Below are 17,429 nucleotides of genomic sequence, written 5' to 3'. Positions count from 1 at the left end.
CAGTCCTCAAACCCATGCGATCCGAACACAAAGCCTCAACAGGTTTTGATTTGGGAGTTTTGTTTGTTTGGATTTGGATTTTTTTTTTTATCCTTACCTGAGGATATTTTTCCATTGATTTTTTTTAGAGAGAGTGGAAGGGAGAGATGGGGAGAGAAAGAGAGAAAGAAATCTCAATGGAAGAAAGGCACATTAATTTGGTTGCCTCCTGCACCTGCCCCGAGCAGTGCAGGGATCGAACCTGCAACCCAGGTACGCACCCTTGACTGGGAATCGAACCTGTGACCCTTCAGAGCACAGGCTATGCTCTACCACTGAGCCACATTGGCCAGGGTGAATTTAGATTTTTTTACTGTTGTTAATTGACAACATGATTCTGAAGTCCAGCTGAAAGAATAAATGGGCAAGAATAGCGGATAAAATTTTGGAAGAAAAATGAGGGTGAACTGTCCTACTGGATTAGTCAAGATGTAATGTAAAATTAAAAAATGCTCATTCATTGTTAAAGGGTATTCTTTAGGAAGAAAAAGGCCCTAACCAGTTTGGCTCGGTGGATAGAGTGTCGGCCTGCAGACTGAAGGGTCCCAGGTTCGATTCCAGTCAAGGGCATGTACCTTGGTTGTGGGCACAACCCCAGTAGGGGGTGTGCTGGAGGCAACTGATTGATGTTTCTGACTCTCTATCCCTTTCCCTTCCTCTCTGTAAAAAATCAATAAAATATATTAAATAAATAAAAAGAAAAAAGATAAAAATACGAATAATAAAATGGCAATAAATACATATCTATCAACAATTACTTTAAATGCAAATGGATTAAATGTTCCAACCAAAAGATGTATACTAGTAGAGGCTGAATGGATAATAAAACAAGATCCTTACATATGCTGTCTACAAGAGACTCACTTCAGATTGAAAAATATACACAAACTGAAAGTAAAGGGATGGAAAAGTATATTACATGAAAATAGAAACAAACAAACAAACAAACAGCTGGGGTAGCAATACTTCCACCAGACAAAACAGACTTTAAGACAAAGAGACAAGGGAGGACCCAGCAATTCCACTTCTGAGTATTTATCCAAAGAAACCCAAAACACTAAAAAAGATATACATCCATATGTTCACTGCAGCATTACTTACAATAGCCAAGCTATGAAAGCAACCTAAGTGTCCATCAATAGATGACTGGATAAAGAGGAAGTAGTGTACATATACAGTGGAATAAGATTCAGCCATAAAAAAAGAATAAAACCTTGCCATCTGCAACAACATGGATGGACCTAGAGGTTATTGTGCTGAAATAAGTCAGACAGAGGAAGACAAATGCCATATACTTTCATTTATATGTGGAATCTAAAAAAAATAAATCAATAAATGAAAAAGCAGAATAGAAACAAACTCAGAGGCAGAGAACATTTCGTCGGTTGCCAGATGGGAGCGGTTGTGGGGATGGGTAAGAAGGTGAGGGATTAGGAAGTACAAATTGGTGGTTACAGAATGGTCACAGGGATGTGAAGTACAGCACAGAGAATATAGTTAATAATGTTGTAATAAGTAAGTATGGTGTCAGACGGGTACTAGATTTATTGGGGTGATCACTTCATTATATAATGTCTAATCACTGGGTTGTACACCTGAAACTAGTATAATATTGTATGTCAACTATAATTGAAAAATAAAAAATTATTTAAAGTTAAAAACATGTTCATTCACTGAGTCACTCCACAAACATTTATGAAGCACTCAGCCTGGGCCAGGGACTGGGAATGTCTGGGGTACTATGGGGACATGACTGTACGGCCTGTTTCAGAAACCAGTAAGGGGAGGCTGGGAAGTGAGGAGTAAGCAAGAGTCAGGTCGAGAGACAGGCGCTGAGCCAAGGCTGATGGCCCAGCCCTGTGACTGGCCTGGGAGAGGACAAGGAGAAGTGACTGGGCAGAGAGCAGTGGCCTCCCTCTGTGGGGTTCTCTGGGCAAGCCACCCTGCAGCTTTGGGCCTCAGGCAATTCACGTGCAAGGTGGGCCCATAATTAATAACAACTGATTGTAACTAACAAACACAAATATTCATTAAGCACACATTATGTGCCAAACATTTTATTTTATTACTTATTTATTATTATTATTTTTTAATCCTCATCGAGGACATGCAGAGAGAGAGAGGAGGAGAGAGAGGAACATTGATGTGAGAAACACTGATTGGTTGCCTTTGTACATGTCCTATCTGGGACCTGAACAACCTTTCGGTGCACAGGATGATGCTCAATCAGCTGAGCTACTCTGGCCAGGCAATGTACCAAGCATTTTATATTTAACATCTCACTTAACCCTCACAACATCCCTAATAAGATCAGTTCTGTTATTATCCCCACTGTTTTACTTTGTTTTTAAATATATTTTTATTGATTTCAGAGAGGAAGGGAGAGGAAGAGAGAGATAGAAACATTAATGATGAGAGAGAATCATTGATCGGCTGCATCCTGTACGCCCTACACTGGGATCAAGCTCAAAACCTGGGCATGTTTCCTGACCAGGAATCGAACTGTGACCTCCTGGTTCATAGGTTGATGCTCAACCACTGAGCCACACCAGCTAGACTATTATCCCCATTGTTCGAGTGAGAATATTGATGTTCAGAGAGGTTAGGTAACTTGCCCAGGGTCACACAGCTAGAAGTGGTGAAGGTCCAATACATAGCCAACCTGGCTCCAGAGCCCCCACTGCTAACCACCAACCTACTCTGCCTTCCAGGGGGAAGTAATGATTCCTCAGAACAAGCAAGGCGCAGTGATGCATGGAGATTCCAAATGAAGTGGACGTTACCAGCTCCCCACCCTGAAATGAAGCAAGGGCCTCCTTCACACCATAAGGCTGCCTCAAGCCAATGCTTGGTCCCCTCAGGATTTGCATTATTGACACTTTGAGAATGAAGGAATCCCTGAGATCATCCAACCTAATCACTCTTAAGGTGCCAGAACCCCCCCTATGACTCATAGAGGCCACCCAGCCTCCTGTGACTATCATCAACGGCAAGCAGCTCATTACCTACCAACGCAGCTAATAACATTCGGGGTGGCTCTTTCTCTAGCAGGTGGTCACCTCCCCCTTTACTTTCTTCTCCAGGATGTCACCAGAAGACATACACTCCCTGCCAAGAAGCTACGGCAAGTTTCAAGCACTGCCATCTCACTGGCCTCCCTGCTCTGCGGTCAGATTTTCCAGCCAGTTCTCTGGGTGCACAGCTCCCCGCCACCACCCCCGAATGCCAGGCACATGAGCCAGGACACCTTGGCTCTGCACGGACAGGGCAAAGGTGGGAAAGGGTGGCAATTCTGAGCGGCCTCAGTGGGCGCCTACCTCTCTCTGCTCCCTCTGCAGGCAGAGTTCCTCCGTCTCTTCCATCAGTTTGTCTGCCAAAGAGAACACACACACCCTCAGGAAAAGCCCACTCCAGACCCGGTCCTGAGGGGCTGATGGCGCAGTCACCTCCGTCACCCCCCGCATCTCCTGCGGAAGAGGTCAGCACAGCCGCACCGGCCAGCCAAAGGGTGGGGCCAGCTCCTGGGGTGGGAGCTGCATCCCTCCTTCCTGTCACTGTCCCTGCATTGCGCATTCACAAGTCAAGTGCAGCCTTGTCCTTAGAAGCTCAAGGGAGTCTCTGCACTTGTGTCTGCCTTGTGGGGAAGGGCAGTCCTGGGGGTTGATGGGTTTGGAGCAGGCAAAGGGGAACCACTGTTGGGGCCCCAAGTGTCTAAGGAGGCAGCAGGGAAGAGGGTCCCAGGACAAGGACCGAACCTCAGACTCAACTTCTTCTTTCCCAAACAGCATGCTAACCAGCCAGTCAGGGCACAAGGGCCTGGAACCTTGTGGTCAGGTTTAAAGTGGGCTGGGGTGTGAGAGCCGGAGGCAAGCCTGGGATCTGAGGTCCAGGACAAGGCAACCACATGGACTCCGTTTATGGAGCCCTTACTGCGTGCCTGACAGTGCTTACAGGCATTTTCTCACGTAACCCTTCCCCACACCACCTCCAACAGCCAGGGACTGTTTCCGTCCCCATTTCAAGGATGAGGAAATTGAGGCTTAGAGAGGCTGTGCTGCCTGAAGACATACACAGCTGGTCGACAAGTGACAAAGCTGGGCCCAGAGCCCAGGGCCCAAACCACCAGGCTCTCCTGCCTCCTGTCATGCTGGCCAACAGGACATTGATTATAAAGCTCTCCAGGCTCCAAGCTGGTGTCTGGCTCCTCAGAGCCCGCCAAGCCCCACTCAAGACACCCCCCTGGGTCCTCCAACAGCCCCTGGCCCTGAAGTGCTACCATCACAGCGTCAGCCCAGCCTGTCCTTCCAGCCAACCTAAATACTCCTGCTTCTCCTTGGCCAACTGCAGCCCCTGGGCCTCCAGGCTCTTGATCATGGCCTCTCCCAGCTGGGCGTTCTTCCAAGTCCTGGGGAGGGAGGGCAGATGGGACAGAGGAGAGAAGAGGAAGAAGCACAAAATCGTGAAAACAGAAGGGTAGAGGAGAAAGAGAACGTGCGTGTTTTGTACTCGCCCATCCCTTCTCTGCAGGATCCCAGCTCTCATCCACCCTGGCACCCCTGGCTCTGGGCATGCCACCAGCAGGGATCAGTTTCAGTCCCCGGAGGCTCACCCAGCCTGCAAAGTGGGCCACCGTGGGCAGGGCCAGCAGCACTTTTGGAGCAAAGAAGAGATTGCTTCCTGGCTGCCTTCTACAGCACTGAATGCCCACCATCCGGCGCAGGGCCTGGCCCGGGGCACGCACTCAGTGTTATTTGTTGAACTAAAAGCATGACCCAGCTTGAACAGGCAGGCGCCAGGACCGGGGTTTACGTGTGAATGAACTGTGTTGGGCTGGAGGTTTCTGTGATGTAGACCCTGATTGCAAAGCTCTGGTCTGTGCTAGGATTCATGGTGGGCCTGGGGAGCTGAGATGGGGGTGGGAGGCAGCCAAGTCCTACTGGTGATGCTGGATTCACTCTGAGAATGGGAGGCAAATGGAGTCCACGTCTGCCACCTGTGGCCCTAGGCAAGCAAAGCTTACTTAGGAGACCCCTCACAGATGCTCTTGCCCACCCTACCCAACTCCCACAGCCCTGTCCTCAAGGAGGCCCAGACATTTTCCTCCCCACCCTGCCCTCTCCTGGGGCCCTCAGTGCCCGCCCGGGACCCCCAGCAGAGAGAGCAAGCAGGGTCAGTCCAGCCCACACCCCTTTCCCTTCTGCACCTCAGGCTGCCCTCCTCCTGGGAGCACTTACACCTTCCCCGACTCCTGCAGCATCTCCAGCCACTGCGCCTGTTCAAACTCAGACTCCGCTGCCAGCAAGATGTTCCCCTGCCAGGAAGAGGGGCCACGGTGCACCTGAGAGAAGGCCGCTCTGAGGACACGGAGGCCGCCCCAGGCCTCTGCAAGCCCAGTGCTGCTCCCCCCAACCCGCAATCCTATGGCACTGACACCCCTCCCAGGCCAGGCCAATGGAGGGGTTGCCCCCAGGCACCTGGAGAATCCCAGAGAAGCTGCTCTGTCCCGGCTGAGCCCGGGCTGAGATGAGAGCTTTACTCACATGGAAGTCCTGGTGGGAGATTTTCATGGCATAGGGCATGCTGGGCTCTTCCTTGGCCTCCACTAGGCAGCCCCCGAGAGGGATGACGCCCTGAGAAAGAACCAGAACAGGCAGCTCTCACCCCGCCCAGCCCAGGTCACTCAAGGTCTGTGGGAGCCCTTAGCCAAAGCCAGATCCTGCTGAGGGCCCCAGGCTGGGAGCCAGACGAGAACTCTCCCAGAAAGGAGAGGCAGGGCGGGGCAGGCTCCTGGGCTCAGGAGGTTGGGGGCCCAGCCCAGGACGGGCAGGGGGTCTTGTGCCCCAAGAAGGATTAGTCCTTCAGACTCTGTTAGACCACAGACCACAGTCCTCCACCCTAACACCCGCCCTCAGTGTCCCACTGGCCCTCCCCACTGGGGCCCTGGGGAGAGGCCCCCTCACCTTAGGATGTATATTGAAGTGTTTATTGGTTTCAAAGCTCTTTTTTTCACTTTCAGAGTAGTAAAGAAGAAAGCTCTCTTTGATGATGAAAAACCTATATAGCAGGTGGTGAAGAAAGAGGGACAACCAGGAGAGAAGGGTGAGGATTCTTGGAACAACAAGAGCGTCCTTGGGGGCCCTGCACTCACATGGGGAGTCCAGGGGGCTACCAAGACTCTACCTCACCAGCCCAGTTCCACATCTGGGCAAAGGCTTCAGCTGGCCAGCTGCCTGCTGCCCTAGGCAGCCCGATCCTGGCACTAGTGGGCAGCTGAAGTGGGAAGCCCTCAGGGCTGGCTCCTCCATCCCTCTTGAGCCGCCACCCTCAGCACAGGAGGGCACCTGTGGTACTTCCTCGTGGGTACCCTTGGTCCCCAAGCCATTGTCTCAAGTCCCTTAGGGTCCATCCCAGGAGGGGTAGAAAGGGGTGGTGGGGGGAGACACAAGATTCCAAGATGGGTCTTTTGACAAGTGATCATGAAAGCTGGCAATCAAATGACTGTGGGAACCAAGCTCTGGGGCCAGGCCTGCAGCCTGTACGTCACATCTGCACTCCTTTCTCTCCATAACCTCCTTCTGGGAACCAGGTCTAACTTAGGATCTCTGGGCCCTTGGTGCTTTCTGACTGTTGGGAAGACAACAGCCTTGATGCCCATATCTGGAGCACTTGGACCCACCTGGGGACCCTCTCAGGACTAATGACTGGAGCTGACTAAGATAAGATGACCCCATTGGGCCTCAAAGCCCCGGGGCTCAGGGACACCCAGGGTCCCTGCTAACGCCACTGGTGAAGTGATGGGCCCGGGAGAGCTGGGAGCAGTGGTCAGCTGGAGCATGCTCAGATGGGCTCACAACAGCCAACAGTGCGACTCTCCTCTGCTCTGAGTTCAGTGACTTTGTGTTGGTAGCTTGATATCAGTCACAGTGGGAGTATTTACACCAGGAAAATCACCAGGTGCTACAAAGCACTGTCCCACCCCACAGCACCCCACGAGAGTCCGCTGTTAACCACTGACCAGCACACCTCTTGTGAGGAGCTTGGAAAGTTGCTGGTGGGCATGAGGAGGTCAATGACTCTCTGAAGATTCCCTGGCCCTGTGATCTTTCCTGAGGCCACAGCTCCTGCGGGGAGGGTCCCGGGACTGCCAACAGCCGCCATCTCGCCTCCCCCAGGAAAGTGAAGCACACTTTGTCCTCTGGTGTGTCTCACGCCCACCCATGTTCTCTATTTGCACTCACCCTCCCGGCCCAGCCAGATGCCAAATGGAGCTGCAGACCTCAGAGGTGACCTTTTTACCCCTAGTTGGGAAAAAGCACATGAATACCACCCTCTGCAGGATGGTGAGAACATTTAGGGCCCTCCAGCACCTGACCCTTGTCCATTCTCAGCTTTCCCCCCACTTCTGTCCTTCAGCCTCTGCTCAGCCAGACACTGAGCTCACTGCTTCCCACCTCACTACATCCTGCATGATCCTGCAAAGACCATGCTCTTCTCCCTGGAATGCCCTCCCTCTCGCTCTTCATCTGGCTGAACCCCTCACCCTTGGTGACCAGCCCAGCCCGTACTGCCCACTGCCGTCTGAGCTCCTTCTGCACTTGCTGATTGGGCTGCGCACTGGACTTAGAGCCCCTGCCACACCCCGTGTGCCCATCTTGTCCCAAGGACCATGTTGGGCTCCTGAAGGGCAGGCTATGCCCCCTCAGTCCTGTGAGCTGATAGATGTTTCTAGGGAACGTCAGTCATTAAGAACAAAGATTTGGCATCACACAGACCTGCCATTTCCCAGCTGGGGGGCCCTGGGCAAGTAAGCTCACTCTCTGAGCTTCAGTTTATTTGCCTGTAGAATGGGGGCGATGATACCAACCGCATCTGATCATTGTGTGATCAAATGAGATTGTGCTTATCACTCTACCAACTTGTAGAGGCTCTAGGACAGGACTGAGTGATGCATCCCCATGGTCTGAATACATATCACCCACAGGAAAGTGTAAACCCAGCAGCACAGGTGGCCTCCTGGGGGTCCCTCTCGTCCCCTTCAATGATGTTATGGACTGAACTATATCCCCTCCCCCAATCCATATGTTGAAGCTCTAACTTCCAATGTATATCTGGAGATGGAATCTTTAGGATGTGCAGTAAGTCCTCACTTACTGTCATTGATAGGTTTTGCAACTTTAAGCAAAATGACATGTAACAAGTCAATTTCACCTACTATAATAAGGTTAAATGAGGTCAAAAGAGTGGGACCACAATCTGACAGAATCGTAGCCTTATAAGAAGAGGAAGCAGCCTTAGTCGATTTGGCTCAGTGGATAGAGCATAGGCCCGTGACTGAACGGTCCCAGGTTTGATCCTGGTCAAGGGCACATACCTGGGTTGTAGGCTCGATCCCCAAGCCCTGGTCTGGGGCACATGCCAGAGGCAACCAATCAATGTTTCCCTCTCTGTGTCTCTCTCCCCTTCTTCCACTCTCTCTAAAAATCAATGGAAAAGTATCGGGTGATGATTAACAAAAAATTAAATAAAGAAGAGGAAGCATTCTGTCTTTCTCTGTCACATGAAGACACAGTGAGAAGGCAGACGTCTGCAAGCCAGGAAGTGGATCCTTACCAGAGCCTGACTTTGCTGGCACCTGACCTTGGACTTCCAGCCTCCAGAACAGCGAGGAAATGAATTTCTGTGGTTTCACTGAACAGTTTAACAGATGTTGACATCAATGGTATTTTGCTATGGGAGCCTGAGCTGACGAAGACAAATACCTTCGTGCTTTCCTGACTTCTGGAGCCTCCTCCCGACTCAGGGCAAAGCACCGTGTCAGGGACTTGGGTTGGGGGTGGCAGGCAGATGATCACTAGACACATGGGCAGAGAGAGAACACGGGCTCTGGAATCCAATGATCTCCCTCCCTCAGCCACAACCTCAGGCAAGCTCCCAGGCTGGCTGAGTCATCCTTTCCAAGCTCCTCTATAAAATAGGGGTGCAAATCTCTCTCATGGGGCTGCTGGGAAGATTCATTCATTGATTTAACAAACAAGCCCTGCAGAGTTGGGCTGGCTGTGCAAGGGCTGGAGATAGTCACCGTTAATTTAGGTCTCCTCCTGTGCCGGCTGCCGTGCTAAGTGCTCTACAAGTATCAGAGTATTTGATCTATGTAACTCTCTTGGAAGGTAGGGCTTCTTGTTCCCATTTTACAGAGGAGAAAACTGAGGCTTAGGGGTTAAGGAATGTGTGCAAGGTCACACAGCTAGGGCAGAGATGGAGCTGAGATTGGAACCCACGGCAAGAGTCCCTGCTCCTACTCCGCACATCACAGTCTGCTTCCTCCCTCATGTTGGCACCTGGGCAAGAAACAGATGGACCAGAGGCGGTAGGTATCAAAGCTGGGGTAGTCAGGGTCAGAGCTCTGCTGCTTACCAGCAGTGTGACCAGGGCAAGTCACTAATCTCCCTAGGCCGCAGGTCCCGCAGTGTAATTTGAGGATAATAATAGTAACTATTGCTCCTAGGATTGTCCAAATAATCAAATGAGCTTGTTCACATAAAGTCTCAGAACACTGCGTGACATATGGTAAATAGCCAATACCTTTGACTTTTATTAGTACTATTATTATCCATTATTACTAGGCCCAGTGTCTGCTGCAGCCTGCCCTGACCTTTCTCATTTGTGCACACACAGTTCCTACCGGCGGGAGCTCCTGGCTCCAGCCCAGCTGGCCAGCTTCCTGTCCCCCAAACACACAGCACTTTCCCTGCCCAACTCCAGTCCTGGGAAAGGTTCTGTCTTAGCCCCAGCTCTTAGGACTCTCCTTGTCTTTCCCATGGGGCTGTGGTAAAGGCTGGAGAGTGTGTGTGAGGTAAGGGGTCCGTGTCAACCGTGGCTGCCTCCTCTCTAGTCTTAAAAAATGGTATTTTCACCTCTAGATTAAGGAGCATTTACAGGTGCCAAGACACACACTTTGCTAAGTGTTGTATTGACATTAGCTTATGTAAATCTCTCACAATAACTCTAAAGATGGAGATATTTGTTTTCAAGTTTTACTGATGAGGAAACTGAGAGGCACAGAGAGATTAAGCAACCAGTAAGCGGCAAGCTGGGAACTCGGTCTGCTGACAAGCCCACGTTCTCTGTGTTGTGCTCGGTGATGCCTGGTCCTCCTCGTCCCCTGGCCCTGCTGTGACTGCAAGCTTCTGGTCGGCTCTGGACAGAGAGCGTGAAGGAATCACATGGTACAGCCAGATGCTTGGCTAGGCCCTAGGCTTGAGGATTCCCTGCCGTCAAGGAGCTCATAGTCAAATGAGGGAGAGAGAGAGAGTGAATAGAAATCAATAATCTAAAAAGTAACTAATGTTTACTGAGCTCTTTCTTTGTGCCAGGCCTTGTTCTAGTAGCATCATGATGCATGTTAACTCATTCATCCCTCACATGACCTAGGTGAGGTAATGAGCACACAGCTGGTAAGTGGGGAGCTGCGGCAATTATAAATGTTTACTGCAAGACTGTAAAGAGCCAGGATACCCCAAGGCACCGTAAAGCACCAGGACACACTGTGACATTGTAAAACACCCAGTACCTGGTGACATTATAAAAGTACCAAGACAAGGGCACTGATACCTTGAGACACTGTAAGTTTGGATGAGATACAGGAAGAGTGCAGACCAGGAGGAACGAAATGTTTAGGTGTCTGGCCAAGGGAATTCTGAGAGGAGGGTTTTGAATAGGAATATCTTAGGAGTAAGTGGAAGGGGAAGATGCATTACAGACAGAGGAACAGACGGGGGTCTGGGGGTGTAGCCCCCGGCTCCATGGTTCCCCTGGCACTTAGGGGATACTGTGAATCAGCTCCCTGAGGCAGTTGCTGGGCTGCACGCAGGACCCACGGGCCACCTTACACCTGGGGGAAGGAGGGACAGGAGTGCAGATGAGTTCACCTATGTGCTGGACCAGCCCTCCATGGGGCTGACACTGGCCGAGGCTGGGACATTCAGTCCTTTCCTCCTTGCCTCTGAGCTGCCCAGGTTTTTGCCAACAGCACCTGTGTCTCGGCTGCTCACAGAGTAAGCCGGGGTCAGCGTCAACCTTACCCCCTAAACACCTCTCCCTGATTGTCTATCTCTGAGAAGTAATGTTTTTGATTCCTTTCTCCTCTTGTTGCTCAGGGGGAAAAAAAGCTGGTCCTTTGGCTCAAGGGCATCTTCCCAGCCCAGAAAGGGAAGAGCTGCTTCGGTGGCAGGGACTGGAGGCCCTGAGACAGACCTGAGCGGAAGAGGTTTTATGAAACCCAGCTGGTCACAGCTGGCTCCATCCTGCCCATCCCTTATTTATGCATCCCAGGAGCCTTTCCAGGCCCCCTCCCCTCAGCTGCCCAGCGAGGGCATCGATCGCCCTAATGGCCCAGCTCTGCGGTTAGAGCCTAAGCTGCCCCCTCCCCAAGCCTTCCTGTGGCCGCTAATTAGCGGAGGTCTAGAGACTCCATTTCACAAATGGGGAACTGGGGCCCAGGGGGCTCTGCTGGGAAGTGAGGGGTCTAAGCGTAGCACCATGCTTCTCCCACCCCCAGACTCTCTCTGGTTGGCTCTGTTGCTGACCCAAGGCTACTAAACCACGTGTGTGTGCATTTCCACAACTGGGAACATGGACAGAGGCCAGAGTGGGCAGAGAGATGCTAGTTCTTTCCTGAGCCCCAGAGGAAGGGGAGTCTGCACAGTGGCAGCTCTAGAATTCTTAGACCAGATGGTTTTTGAGTGGCTGTGGGGACACTGAGGGAAATTCTTGGGGTGGGGGGTGCTACAGCTCTCCAAGCCCTCCCTGGCTTCACTACTGTGCTTTTAGCCAGGAGCCTTGTCCCTGACACCGCCCAGCCCTGGAATCAACTCTGTGTGCTGGAGCCAGGTCCCCACACCATGGGTGAAGAGGGGTCAGGGACATACCCTGGAGGGTCTCAGGCTCCTAACATTCACTAGGGATGGAATCAGGTGAAAATGCCTGGCAGGAGAAGTCTTGGATGACAAGACCAAGAAGCAATACCAAGGACAACAGCCAGACCCAATGGAGGAGCGTTGGCCGCCTGGAGCAACAGAGGCAGAGGAGAGAGGGTAGGGGGCGTGCTGCTGCTGATGGTATCTGAACCTACAAGCATCTTTCTGCCCCCACTGGAGTGTCCTGGTAGAGACAAGGCTGCTCCGGACGACCCCATGGGGCCTACAGCTCAGGCAGCACAATGCTGGAAGCCCCTCCCAAGATGCTCCCCGGGCTGCCCCAGGCCTCCAATTAGGGCATCAAAGAGAAGCTTAGCTTTGCAGGAACTCAGGAGCCTATATCCCACTAAATCCCAGAGAGAAGCCTGACAGGGCTAATAAAAGTGTGTGAGTGAAAGCAGCCGCGTAAACTGTGAAACACCACCCACAGCTCCATTTGTTCTGTGGTCTTGTAGAAATATTAAATTATTCATCAAAATAGGACATCAGAACCACCACGACCACATCCGTGATCTGCGGTCCTGGGGACATTAGCGGCCCCTGCGCAGGGGCTGACTCATGGTGTGGGATGGGAAAGAGCATTGGGCAGGGAGCTGGGTCAGGGTCGAGTTCTATAGGCCACTGCAGTATCGAATCTCAGGTCTGAGATTGCCTTGAAGGGGGAAACTGTCCAGAAGATGATCCATTGCTCCCAACCGACATACCTTTCAGGCCCATTCCTAAGTGGAAAGTGGCTACTGCGACTGGGGAGTGGCCTGAGTTGGGGACCAGGAAGCTAGTGCCCACAGACTAAGGCTGCTCTGACCCCCACCACACCTTCCAAGGAATCAGTCCTGATGGGACCATCATCGCTCCCTCATGCCCCTGCCTCCGCTTAGTCCCTCTTTCAGTTCCAGCTTCTCTGCCTGAAGGGCTGGAATCTCTCTCTCTCTCTTGTTAATCCTCATCCGAGGATATCCCCCCACTCCCCAGTGATTTTTAGAGAGTGGAAGTGGGGAGGGGAGGCTACAGAAGAGAGAGAGAAACATGAAGTGAGAGAGACGCATGGATTGGTTGCCTCCCACAGGGGCCCTAATCAGGCGGGGGTGGGGGGGTGGGGGGGGGATGAACCTGCAACCCAGGTACCTGCCCTTGATTGGAATCAAACCCCTGATGAACCCCCGACGCTCTAACCACTGAGAAACACCTGCCAGGGCTGGGATCTCTTTTCCCATGGCCCAGGTTTTATTAAAAAAAAAAAAAATTATTTCAATGTCTAGTTGGAGGGGTTGCCAACATTAGCTCGTCCAGGCTGGGACAGATCCTTCCTGGCCCTTCCGCCCTGCCTGAGTCTGTCAGAAGCGCCCTCAGTGTGCCCGGGTAGGGGGCAGGCAGAGGGTGGGAGGTAGGGCACCCCGAGGCACCTCCAAGCCCGCTCTGCGGCCGGGGGGAGGGGTGCTGTGAAGACGGCGGAATTGGCCGAGGGGCCCCAGGAGGCTACCCCTGGCTGGAGCCGGAGCTTCTCCTTCCGCAGCGGAGTCTGCTCGGCTCCTACCCCGGCTGCGAACTCTTTCAGCCCACACCAGCCTCCCCCCCAGACTGAATCCCTTCCACGGAGAACCCTCACCGCCCCAGGCCAGCGGCCCCCACCCCCACCCCAGCTCCACCAGCCCCGGGGAAAGGGACGGATCCAGTCCGGGACCCACAACTCCCAGGGCAGCCGGCTTAGAGGGAAATGGGGCGAGGCCAAGGTCACAAAGGGAGGCGAGGCAGCACGGTGATGAAGGGAGTGGTAGGGGGTCCGAGGCCCTGAGCCCTGGGATCCCTCCCCGGCGGTCCTCGCGCGGCGCGGGAGGCGCACTCACCGCCGGGACCACTTGGCGGACGGCCGCCCGAAGGGCCGCTTCCACAGCACGCCGTACAGCTGCACTTTGGTGCTGATGTCCAGCGCGTCCGAGTCAGCCTGCTCCAGGGACGGCGAGGGCGACACCGAGTTGGACTTGGAAGTGAACATCCTGCCTCAGCGGGGCTGCCCCCGGCCCGGCCCACCCACTCCCCGGGCCGGCAGGGACGCTGCGCTCCAGACCAGGGCGGGCGCGCGCGGCGGGCGCTGGGGGAGGCGGCGTCGGCAGGCCGCTCCGGGCGCCGTCGGGGCGCGTCCCAGGCAGCGGACACGGGGAGTCGCCGGGTCGGAGCTGCCGCATGAAAGCGCGCGGGCCGGGAGCGCAGCGCCGAGGGGGCCCAGGGTGCGGGGCGCGCAGCCGGCGACTTGCGCTCCGGTGGGGGCGGGCCCGACGGGAGCTCGGCGGGAAGAGCGCTCAGCCTCCCGCAGGCAGCATCAGCCCCCTCCCCGCACACACACCCCCCGAGGACAGCCCCGATTCCGGGGGCCCCGATTGGCTGGGCGGGGCAGGTGAGCGAGCGGAGGCCGGCCGCGAGCGCCAATCAGTGCGGGCGCCGGCGAGAAGGCCGGGCTCCGTGCGTCCGGAAGATCCCGGCGGGTCGCTCGGCCGGGAAGCGGTCACTGCGCTTCCCCACCCCCACCGCGCGCGCGGATCTCTCCCCCGGGGTCCTTCTCGCGTGCACCGCCTCCCTCGGAACTGGGGACACGTCTGCTTTGTGGTGGGCGTGGAGTCACAGGTCCCCTCCTCGCCGCTGGGTGAGGGAGAGTAAGCAGCAAGGATTGGGGTCAGACAGCCGGGCTCAGTCCCAACTCAGCCCTTACGTAGCTCCGTGAAGCGGCGATGAGCCTGGGTTTTCTCACTGGAAAGCGTAGGTGCCTGCACCTCCTCGGGCAGAGCGGTGGCCAAGTGAGACTAAAGCAACTGTCCACGCGCCCGCTCAAGAGCAGGCTCCGTCCCGGCCGGCGGCCGCCCCCTGCCCTCCCCGCCCCTTCAGGTGGGTTTCACTTTGCACCGCCGCGGCCTCGCCAGGGTCAGGTTTCTTTCCCCCGAGCTAGGCGTCGGCGGCGTCTGGCACTAGGGCCAAGCCCGAAGTGCCAGCGCAGTGGGTGTCCGTGATTTAGCTGCGCACCAGACCGGTGCTCCCTGGGGCCCGGCGCGGCACCCACTTCCGCTCCTCTCCGCCACTTCAGGTGACCATCTCACTTTCAGGCTGGGGCGGAGACCTCAGTCCGATCCCTGGGGACCGCCCGCCGGAAGGCTGTGCTCGCACCGCGGCCTGCGGGCCCCGCTCCAAGGCAACGGAGTGAGCTTGCGCAGGAACAGGCTAGGCTGCAGGCTAGACCTCGCTGTAGTCATCCTTCTCAGGCTGACCGGCTGCAGGCCATCTCAGGGCCGCCAGGAGTCAGTCACCTGCGCCCTTGAGAAAGCCACTTTCCCTCGGCTTGGCTCTGTGATTCCTCGTATTGTAAAGAAGTCCGAAGAGAAGAAAAGTAGTCCGAGAGCCAAGTCACCTCTCGAATCTAGATAGACTTAAACTTGTCCAACTTTAAAAATGAGGTGTAATTACTATATGGTAAAACGCACAGATCTTAAGTATTTATTTGATGAAGTTTATCTGATGAATGTATGCACTGAGGAACAACCACCCAAAGCAAGATGTAAAACATTTCTATCACTCTAGAAAGTTTCCTCATGCTGCTCCCCTCTAGTCAACTCCAATATCCCCCATTCCCTCCCAGGCAACCACTTCCTGATTCTTAACATTTGCACACCTTTTTTTTCAATTAAAAATGTTAATGTCTAAAATGGCATCTTCTGCAGAGCCACCATCGGTTGCTTAGCCTGATTCTCGCATTTATTGCCTGCCTGGCTCCTTGTAGGCATCTGACTGTGTATCCTCACTAGATGCGTCCCCAGGCCTTCCCAGGTGTTACATTTTATGAGTCTAGTTAGGAAGGGGCCTCCGAAAGGGCTCCACATGCTGACACCTCCCTCTAACCAACCCTGGGCTTCCCAAGCCTAGGCAGCATCCCCTTGCTGCTCACTGTCTGAAGGGCCCCAACTGAACTCACTGTGTCCCTGTAGAAAATTATAGGCCAAGCCTTAACACAGGGCCCAGGTGTGGGCTCAATGATCGGAGACAGGACTAGGAACATGATGAGAGCCTATGGCTAGAGCGCAAAGTAGATATTTCACATGTCTTTGGCTATTTTTGACATGTTCTAATGCTTGGAAAATTTTCCACTCTAGGAGTCCTGCTTTTTCCAGATGGAAGCTAGAAAACTTGTGTGGAGATCAGGAGCTCCAGGACAGGACTCTGAACTCAAAGTTTAAAGTTGCAGGTGACAAACGCGAGGAAAAACCATGCCCAGGCAACAGTTTTCTCAGGGGAAGGCGGTACTAGAGGCATCTGACTTGCTTTGGAGGCTAGCTGTGGCTGCAAGGTTGTTCCCAATGCAGCAAGCAGCACTTGCATTGACTGCGGTAGCAGCCACACAAAAGGCAGCTCTAGTGCTCTGTGATGGCAGCAGCATGGTTTTGGGTAGCTTTTCTGGAAGCTTCACCTCTAGTCAGGCGCCTGGTTCTCTAGCCCTGCCAGTATCCTTTTAATAAATTAATTTCTTTTCTGCTTAATCAGGTCAGTACCAGCTTTGGCTGCTTGGGTTGTAGGACTAGGGATGAGCTCATGAGCCACAGATGGGAGAAAGGCAGGATACCTGGAAAAATCATTCTTAAGGCAATCCTTTCCAAGCAGAAGGGCAAGGTGAGCCCAGATGGTTCCTGTGAGATTCAGTGTCTTCAATCAAAGAAATAGAGCACAAATTCTTCAGTGGCAAAGAGAAACCAACCTTGCCCATCCCCACTGCATACAGGACATCTGACAGACCTTAACTAATGGCAGGTAAGGCTGGTGGGAAGACTGCTCTGAGGCAAACAGCATGGGTCTGAAGGAACACTAGATACTTAAGTGGCTTCTGCTTTGCTCAACTAATCAGCCCAGGTGATGCCAAGGCAGGCCTGGGAGAAGCTGCCTCTGCTTCCATTGTGCTCTCTGGCCCAGCTGGTGGGAGCGCCAATTGCCTGGCATAGTTCTGCAAAGACAAAACATGCTGGGTGCCAATCCAGTGCTTCAGACCAAGTGTGGGTCAGGGCTGCCTTATCTTATCGGGAATTAGATGAGGCCAGTCAGGGATGGAAACTCAGGGTCCTGAGAGCCCTACAGGCTCAGACAGAGCTGATGTTGTAAATTTATTATTTACATCTTATTTATTGAGGTACATATTACTTTTACTTTTTCCAGATGAGAAAAATGCAGTGCAAAAAGGTTGTCAGGTCACTCAGCTCGTCATTTCCTGGAACATGACAGGCCCTCAAATGTGTTGAATGAGGGCAAGTGGCAGGATCAAGATACAGTTACTCGATTTGGTCTGAATCCTAAGCCCATGGCCATCAAGCTGCATCATAGTGCCATGTGAAGTGCAGTCTAGGAAAATGCTAGACCTCTCTCTCAGTCTTTCCCTTTTTTTCTAGT

At 53.4% G+C, this 17,429-nt stretch overlaps 1 protein-coding gene across 2 annotated transcripts in view; it reads right to left on the bottom strand.

The window, feature by feature from the left end:
* Positions 1–14,838, bottom strand: part of PLEKHD1 (pleckstrin homology and coiled-coil domain containing D1) — a 30,942-nt gene extending 16,104 nt beyond the window's left edge. The window contains exons 1-6 of one of the 2 annotated variants that reach the window (XM_036311143.1): positions 13,859–14,838; positions 6,000–6,093; positions 5,580–5,669; positions 5,274–5,377; positions 4,353–4,444; positions 3,357–3,409 (exon numbers count right to left, since the gene is read on the bottom strand). In XM_036311143.1, the coding sequence (XP_036167036.1) occupies positions 3,357–3,409; positions 4,353–4,444; positions 5,274–5,377; positions 5,580–5,669; positions 6,000–6,093; positions 13,859–14,007 (582 nt within the window). In that variant the 5' untranslated portion in view covers positions 14,008–14,838. The remainder of the gene's footprint in view (positions 1–3,356; positions 3,410–4,352; positions 4,445–5,273; positions 5,378–5,579; positions 5,670–5,999; positions 6,094–13,858) is intronic. The other variant, XM_036311152.1, reaches the window with a different exon arrangement.
* Between the last annotated feature and the right edge of the window lie 2,591 nt (positions 14,839–17,429).

Source organism: Myotis myotis, unplaced genomic scaffold (genome assembly GCF_014108235.1).
Source record: "Myotis myotis isolate mMyoMyo1 unplaced genomic scaffold, mMyoMyo1.p scaffold_m19_p_1, whole genome shotgun sequence".
NCBI classification, from domain to species: Eukaryota; Metazoa; Chordata; class Mammalia; order Chiroptera; family Vespertilionidae; genus Myotis; species Myotis myotis.
This window is presented reverse-complemented; position numbering and strand designations above follow the sequence as displayed.